The sequence below is a fragment of the Triplophysa rosa genome, unplaced genomic scaffold (assembly GCF_024868665.1).
Source record: "Triplophysa rosa unplaced genomic scaffold, Trosa_1v2 scaffold453, whole genome shotgun sequence".
NCBI classification, from domain to species: domain Eukaryota; kingdom Metazoa; phylum Chordata; class Actinopteri; order Cypriniformes; family Nemacheilidae; genus Triplophysa; species Triplophysa rosa.
In genome coordinates this window covers 58,917-70,623 of record NW_026634456.1, presented here as the reverse complement: position 1 = coordinate 70,623, position 11,707 = coordinate 58,917, and the positions used below count along the sequence as shown (strand labels likewise).

The following is an 11,707-nucleotide window of genomic DNA, read 5'->3' as shown; positions in this document are numbered from 1 at the left end:
CTAACCCTTCGTTCCGTGACTCAAAAATTAGGCACTTTGGGCATTTTTCTGGGGTCCCCCGGGCGTCGCCGCCGCCCCATGACGCTTCCGTTCGATCGCGGGCGCTCTCCCCTTCGTTTCGGCACCGCCGGGCGACCTGGGAAAAATTTGGGGTCGTCAGCGCGCAGCGTCCATAACTAGCCGTCCGGCGCGTGTCGACTAACTTACACAATACGTTTGATGGCCTTAGGCATGTTAGTAACTTTGTATGAGCTGTCAGATTATGGAGACCGGGTCTTGATGGAAAACAAATGGTTGTAACATATTACACAAATTAAACTTGAAATAGCACACATCATACTGTAGCAATTGAAAATAATCTTACTGCTTACAATATAAACTACTGGATAGGCTACTTCTTTAAAATGTAGTATGTAAGATTTATAGGCATTATATCTACATTTATTCATTTAGCTGATGCTTTTTTCCTCTAATATAGTTTGTGTGTGTGTGATTCAGGCTCGGTTGTGGGTTCAGCTGATGAAGGAGTTGAGACAGGGTGTGAAGCTGAAGAAGGTGGAGGAACAGCCATTTAACCCTCTGCCCACAGAGTTCAGCCTAACGCCCTTTGAGATGCTTATGCAAGACATTCGCTCGTGCAAATATAAACTACGCAAAGTTGTGGTGTGTTCATTTTAATTATACTTTCTCATGCTGAGGGCACAATTTCCGTTGCAGTTGATGCAGTAAGCATCAGACGTAGTCTAACCTTACACCAGCAGGTTGTGGCTTTAGCTGATGCAGCGTAAATTTGATAATGCCAGTAATATCAAATATTTCTTTTGTGTTTGGTGGTGGCTTTAGCTGATGCAGCGTACATTTGATAATGACAGTAATATCAAATCTTTCTTTTTTTGCAGGTAGATATAAATATTCCCACATGTGTGAAACAAAATGCTCATGAGTTGATATTGGACTTCATCAGATCAAGACCCCCTCTTAAACCAGTTAGTTTCTGATCTTATAACTAGTGTGCTGTTACACTGAACCCTAACATCATGCAACACGATCAAATGACAAGTGATGCACAATACCATTATTAATTCCTTTTACAAAAAATGTTATGTGTGATAAAGTAAAGTAAAAACGATAGTACTCAAAACTACATGTCTACTATATGTGCAAAGATTTATAATCCATTTTTCATTTCTTACATATTTTTTCTTCAATTTATCGCCAAAGCCTCCTCTATGCTTTACCCCCACCTGATGTTTGTTTGAATAATCTTGTTCTGAAAGAAAATTGATAAATACTTTAAAAGCTAAATGAATAGTTAAAACTAACTCACACGTACTTTGAGGTATAATATATATTATATTATATACCTAAATAATAAATAAGAATATTTGTAAATCATTTAATGATTAATGTATACAATTCTTTGTATGAATGAATGATATAAAAAAGTTACATTATGAAATGTATGTTCTATCATGACAACATCAAAGTTAAGGCTGTCTACATAAAACCAACACGGCATAAGATCAGCCCTTTATATTGAGGGGTAAGGTAGACACACACACACACACACGCACGCACGCACACACACACACACAAACACACACAAAACCTTTTGGCCTTTTGGTTTCTGTTTTTGTTTTCACACTATTAAGATCAATACTACCAGGTCTAACTTTGTATTCTTAACTACTATGTACAGTACTTACATTAAAAAAGCATTTAATACAATGTACTTATTGAATTTGTCTGCTTTACTTTATTTGAAACGTCTGAAAATAAACGATTGGCAAACAATTTTAAACTAAACCTTCAACAAGCATGTTTGAATGTGTTGTTTATGTCCACGTACTTTACCCTAACCTTACATATAGTGTAAAAACATTTAGTGCTTTTTACACAACCATTAGTGTTCCACAAATAGATACAACTGTTTTTCAGTAAAATGTTTTTTATTTTATTACGTTTCCAAATTTTAAGTTTAATTATTGCATTGTCTGTAGGTTTCTGAGCGCAGCTTGCCTCCTCCTCCACAGCAGCAGCATTCACTCCATGAACAGGTTTTGGCTGAGATTAGACAAGATCATAAACTGAGACCTGTGGAGCCACCCACTCCCAAGAGATGTATGTCATCATCTACATCCTTGCTAACGCAAATAAAAAAAAGAGTTTACTCACAGCAGAGTGTTTTTGTCTTCTCAGCGTTTGGCTCTTTACCATGTCTGGCACAAACCTGCCAGTGTGACATCAAATCCACGTCCTGCATTGACCTATCAGTCACTGAAGCAGGGTGCCGCCCACAATCTCGTATACGTGTGCTCCTAAAAGCTCCAACACTGGCAGAAATGGAGGAGATGAATATATTTGAGGTGAGATCACAGTGCTGTCATCACTTCTGTGTTCATGCTTTATAGAAATAATGCTCTTTGGAAAGATTCGGAAGCATTTGTCTTTAGTGGTTTCAAATTTCTTCATTTTCAAAAATATTATTCATAAAGATTTTATCACAAAGATGAATGTTTGTCACTTAGTTGCTAATATCTAACCAATAAAAATATAAAAAATGCTGGTTACATGTTACTAAATGACCACTGACTATGTAATTAGTTGAAGGCCAAGTTAGCTCCCTGTGAAGCCCAACTTTTTAGAAAATTTGAAGGGGTCATGAAATAAGTTTCAATTTAATTTTAAATGAAATAAAAAAATTGCCCCTCAAGACATACAAATTTAAATTATTTAGACTTTTTCCAGCCTGATTTTAATAATCTCAGAAAAAAGTCTGATTTGTGTATTTCGCCTTTATGGCACTTTGGTTGCATTCGGTGTAACTGCCCACTTCTATGATTAGCAGCTGCTGCCGAAAGACATGCTGCTGGATAACCGAAGTTGCTGTTGTGCATACAGCTTTTCAAACGGTCTTTTTAAGCACATTATGTATTTATTTATGTCTCATACCCCTAAACAGTTTGTGACCATAGACTACAAAACCAGTCATAAGGGTCAATTTTTAAAAATTGAGATTTATATTTATTATCTGAAAGCTGAATAAATAAGCTTTCCATTGATATATGGTTTGTAAGGATAGGACAATTGTCACGGACTGGCAGAAGAACCCAAGCGCAGGCAGGCAGTGAAGGGGTTAACAAATATATTTATTTAATACAAAACAGAACAGAAACACCCACAATGGGGGAAAACAGAACTAAGAAATATAAATAAAACAAAAGACTTCCCACGACGGGGCAAAACAAAAACAAGACAAATAAACTAAACTCAAGGACACGACCAAACGTCTTAAATAATACAAGGCACAAAACTCACAAAACACGAACAGGCAAGGAACAGGAACACGGGTAAGCGCACGAACAGGAACACAACACAACACAATCCAGAACAACGCAACGTAGACACAACGTAATACACGAGCACAAGACAAAGAAACAAGAGGGTATATATAGGGAAGACAAACGAGGGATAATTACACGGGGTAGGTGTGGGACATTAAACACTCAGGGAAAGATCACAAGGAAACGAGAGGAATGGGGCCAATGACAAGACACTGGAGAGAACGTATATTATTGTCAAACGGACAACAATATGTTTCTCTCCACACATAACCAAAGACTTTGTCATGGCTCTGCTACAGGACCAAGAAAAACATGACTAAGGAAGCAGAGCCATGACAACAATATTTGTACCGAGATACAACTATTTGAAAATCTGGAATCTGAGGGTGCAGAAGCGCTGTAGTAGGCTGTTGATAAAAAGAAACAGGTTTGTTTTAACGTTCTCTATTGGCTTAGTGCTGTAATGACGTTGTGGAGAGTAGACGAAGCTGAAAGTGGAAATTCTAAGCTTTACATAGACACCAAACTTGAGTGGGTAATTCCCATAGAGCGGGCAGCAGCGAGCGAAGTTTGTAGGCGTGTTTCCAGCCATTATTGTTCATGATTTTGCTACATCCACTCACAAAAATAAAGTTTTGATTTATTTACTGTAGGAAATTTACAAAATATCTTAATAGAGCATGATCTTTACTTAATATTCTAATGATTTTTGGCATAAAAAAACTCTGAAGTGCCATTCTGTTCTGTATGATTATGTTGTGAAGTCAGTGTAGATTACTGTAACTCATTTGGTCTTGATGTGGACTTTCAGTGTACTTTTTAACATGACTGTATATGGTATATTTCCATTGATTCCTAGATAGACGAAATCTATAATTTTGACCCATACAATAGATTGTTAGCTATTGCTACAGATATACCCGCGCTACTTATGACTGGTTTTGTGGTCCAGAGTCACATTTCGCAAGTACAACAAATAAAGTTTTTACCACAAAGGAAAACAATAATCAAGCACCACGTAACAGCGCGTAACATTTTCATTCTTAAACAGATGTTAGTGCCCTAAATGCAAACAAAAACAACAACAACTATAAGCACAGATTATTGACACTATACCATTTCTAATAACACATGCTTGTGTATTTAAAGTGTTATCAAATCTCAGAGAGACATGATGCTGCATAACAGCTGGTTATTTTCACTCTTTAGTACTCTTACTGCAGAAAACAACTATAAGCAGATTATAGACATAATACCAAGATGTTTCTAACACATGCTTGTGTTGTGTATATGTAAGAGATCATGGACAGGCAGCAGGCTGTTATTTTCAAAATAAACAAAAAACGTCTTGGTTACGGATGTAACCTCGGTTCCCTGATGGAGGGAACGAGACGTTGTGTCGAACCGACAGAATGGGGTTTGTCTTGAGAACCTATCATCTTCTGAGTATTTAGAAAAGGCCAATGAAAATTGGCGAATGAAATTGTGCTCATTCATTCACCTTTGGTCTGAGGAGCCTAAGCATCCTCCCCCGACCGCTGGGGTGGGCGGCCAGTGTTGTGGCATGAGGGACACAACGTCTCGTTCCCTCCATCAGGGAACCGAGGTTACATCCGTAACCAAGACGTTCCCTTTCTGTCGGTCTCTCGACGTTGTGTCGAACCGACAGAATGGGGTTCCTATGGAAAACGCCACAGCACTGAGCCGCGTCACAATCTCTGCGGAGCGACGTTGACTGGCCTGGGCGAGTCAGACGAACACGCTAACGCGAAATTATGACCCTCCAGTGGAGAGGAAGGGGGACCCAGAGCTTTACACAAAGTTGGGAAGCCCCTGTCACCGGCCGTCACGGGCGGAGGCCTAGTTCTCTAAATGGCGAGAAGCCGCCCGGCACCGTACGGGCCACTGGGTAAGCATTATTCCCCCCTGGGGGAAAAACGCTGCAGAGGCCACTACCTACCGTAGGGAGGAATTAGTGGAGACACCACATGGTCTCACCATCAGGGGAGAACTCATGGGAAGAATGTGCGGACTGCAGGAGTTAACCGCAAGGTGGGAGTCCACCTGGGGAGGTCATGGGTTGCCAAGGTGGGAACCATTCATGAGGATACATCAGACGGAACAGCCCACGGAGGGGGGGTTACCACGTCTGGAGCACTAGGTCCGGTTAGAGCTATGTGGGAGATAACTCAACTGTTCCCCGGCCTAAGGGGGCAGGGCTGCTCTGCCCAGCCTGTCCCCTGGAAGGGTGCTTAGTGATGGATGGAATGCCTGTTCTTTACCCGAGGGGAAAGAAGTGAGGCGGGATCGCCACTGCTCCCCCCGGAGGGGGAAGGGCTTCCGCAGGCGTACGCCCTACCGGCTGCCGGTCCCACACCTTGCCAGGATGCGGGCTGACACCGGTTCCGCGCGTAGGTATTAGAACCTCACGGAGTTGTTGGGCATAGCCCAACCCGCAGCTCTGCAGATGTCTGCCAGAGAGGCGCCCTGAGCCAGTGCCCACGAGGAGTGTGCCTCACTCCCAACGGGCAGGGGCGAATTGAGATCGGTATGCCCTAACGAGGGCATCCACGATCCAGTGCGCCAGCCTCTGTTTGGAGACAGCCCTCCCTTCTGCTGACCTCCGAAACAGACAAAGAGCTGCTCAGAGCTTCTGGGCTCTGCGTGCGGTCCAAGTAGAGGCGCCGTGCGCGTACTGGACACAACACGGATAGGTTGGGTCTTCCTCCCCGGTGGGGAGCGCCTGCAGGTTCACCACCTGGTCTCTCGGGAGAGTGGTGGGAACCTTGGGCACGTAGCCGGGGCGGGGTCTCAAGATAACGTGAGAATCCCGGCCCCGAGTTCTAGGCAATCTGTGGACACGGAGGGTGCTTGTAGATCCCCTACCCTCTTGGAGGTGAGCGCCATGCGGAAAGCCGTCTTTATCAAGACTGAGAAAGAGCGGCAACCCCGAGAGGCTCGAAGGGGGCGGGGCCTCTTGAGGCCCGCCACCTAGGTCGCAAGAGGGTACGGAGCGCGGATAAGGTGGTCACCCTCTCGCGCCCCTTAGGAACCTAATGACCAGGTCGTGCTGTCCCAGAGGCTACCCAGCACTTGGGTCATGATGAGCGGCCGTAGCGGCTACATACATTCCCAGTGTGGAGGGGGAGAGGTTACTCCCCCGTCTCTCTTGAGGACGGGACAGCTCGTACCCGACCGAGCAACTCCGCGGGTCTTCTCGCCGAGAAGAGCACCAGGACGAGAAGAGGCGCCACCTATGGGCGTATAGCCGCCCAGTGGCCGAAGCCCTAGCCTGAGTGACGTCCCAACCGGACCGGGGGTGGGTCACTCAGGATCTCCTCGTCCCGTCCAGACATGGAGACCAGGTTTTGCCTGGGATGCCGTAACGTGCCCCTTCCCCTGGGGAAGCTGTCCGCCAGGGGGAGCGGCCAGGGGGGAGTTGTTGTCAGAGCCTCAGCTCCGAGAACCAAGTCCTGGTTAGGCCGAAGGGGCGTAACTAGTACCACTTGATGCTCCTCTTCCCTGGCCTTGCACAGGCCCTGTGCAATGAGGCTCACTGGGGGGAAGCGTACTTCCGCTTGTCCCGCGGCCAGCTGTGCGCAAGGGCATCCGTGCCGAGGGTACCTCGGACAGGGAGTACCAAAGCGGACAATGGGAGGAGTCCGGGGAGGCAACAGGACCACCTGTGCCTGGCCGAACTGCCCCAAATGAGCCGGCTGCGCGGGGAGGGAGTCGCCACTCTCCGCGAGGCGTCGACTGACGAGAGAGCGCATCGGCTGTCTGGTTCAGGACGCCTGGGATGTGTGTGGCTCGCAGGGAGCTGATCACCTGCTGACTCCAGAGGAGGAGGCGTCGGGCGAGTCATGTTAGCTGCTGTGAGTGAAAGAATACGCCACAGCAGCTGTGCTGTCCGACCGGACCAGCACGTGCTTCCCTGCACGAGAGGTAGTAGCCTCCTCAATGCAAGTAGCACAACCAACAACTCTAGGCAGTTGAAATGCCAACGCAGGCGGGGGCCCGTCCACCGCCCCGACACTGCTTGCCCGTTGCACACGGCACCCCAACCTTGCAGGGAGGCATCCCAAAGGGGACCCCTGTCCGCAAGAAGGTCATGGAGACCAGGGGGTTAGGGTGTGTCGGCAGAAAAGCGTGTGACCATACGCCTGCTGCCGGTGTGCCACGCTCTCCAAGGAACTTGACTCTGCAGCCAGTGTTGGAGCGGTCGTATGTGCATCGACCCGAGGGGGACCACCCCCGCCGAGGATGCCATGTATCCCAGGAGCCTCTTGTTACAGGGGGACCGCTGACTGTCTGATCTTCAGGCAGTTCAACACTGATCGGGCGCGCTAGTCAGTCGCGCTGCCTCTGGGAGGCCGCGAGGGTGCGGGCTTCCTCGTCGCGGGTCTCGCGCCCCCCCCGGGGGGGGGGCGGGGCCGCTCGTGAGGACAGAGTCGAGTTCCATACCGAGAAAGAGGATGCTCTGCACCGGGGAGAGCTTGCTCTTTTCTCAGTTGACCTGTAGCCCCACCGATCTAGGTGCCGGAGCACCAGGTCCCTGTGTGTACACAACAGATCTCGAGAGTGTGCCAAAACTTGAGCCAGTCGTCGAGATAGTTAGTACCCGCACACCTCCTTCCCTACGGGGAAGGAGGGCGGCTTCCACGACCTTCGTAAAGACTCGTGGAGACAGGGACAGACCGAAGGGGAGGACCCTGTACTGATATGCCCGTCCCTCGAACGCGAACCGTCGGAACGGCCGATGTCGAGGGAGGATCGAGACATGAAAGTACGCGTCCTTCAGGTCGATTGCCATGAACCAGTCCTGACGCCTGACGGACGCCAGGATGCGCTTCTGCGTGACCATCCTGAAAGGCAGCTTGTGTAGGTGCCTGTTCAGAACACGCAGATCCAAGATAGGGCGCAACCCTCCGCCTTTCTTGGGGACAATGAAGTACGGGCTGTAGAACCCGCTGAACATCTCGGCCGGTGGGACGGGCTCGATCGCTCCCTTCACCAGAAGGGAGGCGACCTCCGCCCGAAGTACGGGGGCATCCCTGCCTCTGCCTGAGGTAAAAGGACGTCCCGGAACTTGGGCGGACGTGTAGCGACTGAATCGCGTAGCCGAGACGGATCGTCTTCCTCAGCCCGCCTGACAGTCTGGGGGCTCCCAGAACTGTGACAGGGGACTAGAGGTAGATCTGCTTCATCGCCCCCGCGGAGGGTGGTTCGATGGCTAGCAGTACGGATTCCTTGCCAGGGGAGGCCCCCCGGGGAGGAGATCGGCTCTGCCATATTTCCTGCCTGGCGACTGCGCAGCTCAACGCACTGTCTGACTGAGAGTGCTGAGGGCTGGTGTTTATACTCGACATTGCGCTTTGCCATGACGCAACGTCGAGTTTGCCGTTCACCGTCGTGCAGAGGGTGAGAGCGGCTGAGGTAACCCAGAGAGAGGGAACTCTCTTTTTGAGAGTAAGTGGGCGCTAGATGGAGGGACGGGGCAGGAACCGTCCCTATCCGACCTACCAGCGCTGTGGCTGGGGTCGGGCCCAATGGTAGCCTCGATCCCCCTGAGGTGATCCCATGACAGCCGCTGCCCGCGGCTGCTGATGGGGCGATGCTCTCCTCTTCGCTGTCCCCTCCAGGTCACTGGAGGGCGTTGAAGAGGACCAGGGCTGCTGGGAAGCAGACAGTGCACGGGACTCGACGGCCGAGGCCGCCGAGTTGCGGCACGGAGGACTGCTTTTTACTGTCGAGAACCCTCCACAGTAACACCAACCTGCCCCCCCTTGCGAGACGGGTACGTCGAGAAAGCGGACCTTCTCAGCGTTACTCATCTGCGCAAGTATTGGCCAGAGGAGTTCCTCATGGACCACAAGTGTGGACATCGTCCGACCCAGGGCCCCCGTTGTCACCTCGGTCGCCCGTAGAGCGAGGTCGGTGATGGCGCGGAGTTCCTGCATAAGCGCTGGGTCGGTCTTACCCTCGTGGAGCTCTCTCAACGCCCTGGCCTGGCAGGAGCCATAGCGTGGAGAGAGGAGGCAGCCTGGTCCGCTGCAATGTAAGCTCTCGACACCAGAGATGCCGAGACACCACATGCTTTGGACGGGAGTCTAGGTCGAGCCCCCCCAGGTGGCCGCCACCTATGGGCACGAGTGCACTGCGGCGGCAACTCCACCTGGGGACACCGACGCATCCTCCAGCTGTCTCAACCTCGAGGGAAGAGAGGGTGACAGAACTTTGTTTGACGTGAAACGTGCCGGAAGGGGCGTTCCAGGTCTTGCAAAGTTCCTCATGCACTTCCGGTAAACACGGCACTGGGGGCGGGCGCGGCTTGGAGCCGCGCTCAAACCCCAAGGCGCCATGTAGCTAGCCGCGAACGCCGGGAGAGGCAGTGCGGGCACTGCAACCCAACACTCACGGCGGCCCGGGAAAGCATGGCCGACATCTCGACATCCGCTTTTTCCTGGGCTCGACCCCCCGAGGGAGGGAGCCCGAATAATCGTCGGAGTCGGATGGCAGTACGTCACCCCCCGATGCTGCAAGAGACCTCTCATCATCACGCATCGTGTCCGAATACGTGATTGAGGAATAAGACGGCGGACCGTCTTTTTTGGGGAACGGTCAGACAAGCGAAAATGAGGTGTGAACGGTCCGTGAGCCGTGGCTGGCGGATTATCGCTCACAGTAATCCTCATCTCACCCTTGCTGCTTGCCATAGCGGACGGCAGGGCCGTAGTCCTGCCGCCACGGAACGGGGAGCAAACGAGGTGGTGGCTGAGTCCCGTGGGAACACAGCCACCTGTGACGCAACGTCTGAATCGTCACCACCCGCAGTGCGGGCAGGACGTATCCACAACGTCTGCCCCAGCGTACTGGAAGCAGGCATTGTGTCCGTCCCCCTTCTCGATGAGTGTGTTGCACCCATGAGAACAGCTGGACAAGCCACGCTGGAGAAATTTGCTCTTTTAGAAAAGGAAATTTGCTCGAACACCTCCGGAACTGCCGAGACGCCCAGGGGAGAGTCACTGCAGGAAGGGACCTTCCACTGTCCACGTCGTAGATTCCAGCAGAAAGAAAGATCATCCAGATCGTAGAGAAGCTCACCAGATGCGTAGGCTCTGAAGAACAAAAGGTGAATGAATGAGCACGCCGGCTTCCCTCTTATACCCGGACCATCCAGGTTTTTAAGCATAGATGGAATGTATCCTTCACAGCTTTGGCTATCCTGAGATTCATTGCGTGCCTGTAACGCCTTGAAATTTTTAAATAATCATTCAAAACTTTAGTTAAATAAAAGTATGTAATTCACAAAAATGGTCCATTTCAGGGTTTTAATATTATATGTTGTTAATTAACATTATTGGTGCATTATTGTGTTTTAAATTTCTAAGGTTGGTTAATTTAATATACTGTTGGGATGTTTTAATCTACATAAACGTGTCATATTCTTTAAAAAATATATCATTTTTCTGGCTCTGTATTTGTTTAAAAAAGTAAGAAACATCTCAGCTTTTGTCCTAGCAGGTGACGCAATTAGGAAATCCTCCGCGAGGCTAGGCCGTCTCATTTCAGTTCGCTTCTTTGACTTTTGAGGCTGCGTGCTTTGAAAACCAAGTCCTTGTTTTTAAGTCCACAACCTTAGAATGTTGCAGCCCCTGAATTGGGACACAGCTTATACTGTATATATCCACTCTGTTTTTTTCCCCATTGTTGGCTGGTCTTGTCGTTTGTACATGTGTTGAAGTTGTTCATAAATAAATAAATCTACACTGTAAAACTTTGCTGTAGTTTTGCAGCAGGTTTGTCAGTAACTTACTGTAGATTTATTTTACAATTTTATTTTAAACATAAACGTACCTAGTTCTCATATTTTCTTTCATAAAACAAGACTAAATATCTTGGGTCACTTTTCTTGTGTAAATGTATCATAATTTAAGAAGTTTTAAATATTTTTACTAGAAAACAAGACAGAAATGCTTAGAAAGAATGTCAATTTTTGCTGTGTTGCTGTGCTAATGCCAGTAATAGACCAATTTGCAGTCGATGTCACGGTTACCTCACTGCGCACACATACTGGTGGCAGATGAGCAATGAGCAATGAGCAATGAGTGAAACGGAGACAATTCCTTCAGAAATGTGTTTTTGTGTTGTTGAATGTCAGAAAAGGAATGGCAAAAATTATGGTATTATTTCCCATGGAATAGCGTCGTTGAATACGCCATTTTAAGCTAAACAAGCCATTAAACGAACAGGCTGGACTGACGAATTCATCCGGAATTCTCGATTCTCTGTTTATTTTATTTCAGGTAAGGTTTTCTCCACTTTTTATCACACACAAATGCAAAATAAATGATGTAGTTAAG

The 11,707-nt window shown here is 48.5% G+C and overlaps 1 protein-coding gene across 1 annotated transcript in view; it reads left to right on the top strand.

Moving 5' to 3' along the window:
- Positions 1-498: 498 nt before the first annotated feature.
- The window catches only part of LOC130550861 (protein spire homolog 2-like), a gene marked incomplete at its 5' end in the record, with an annotated part of 61,821 nt that continues 50,612 nt past the window's right edge, over positions 499-11,707 (top strand). Inside the window, 4 exons of the mRNA XM_057328376.1 lie at positions 499-663; positions 900-986; positions 2,001-2,121; positions 2,200-2,366. Of these exons, the coding sequence (XP_057184359.1) occupies positions 499-663; positions 900-986; positions 2,001-2,121; positions 2,200-2,366 (540 nt within the window). The remainder of the gene's footprint in view (positions 664-899; positions 987-2,000; positions 2,122-2,199; positions 2,367-11,707) is intronic.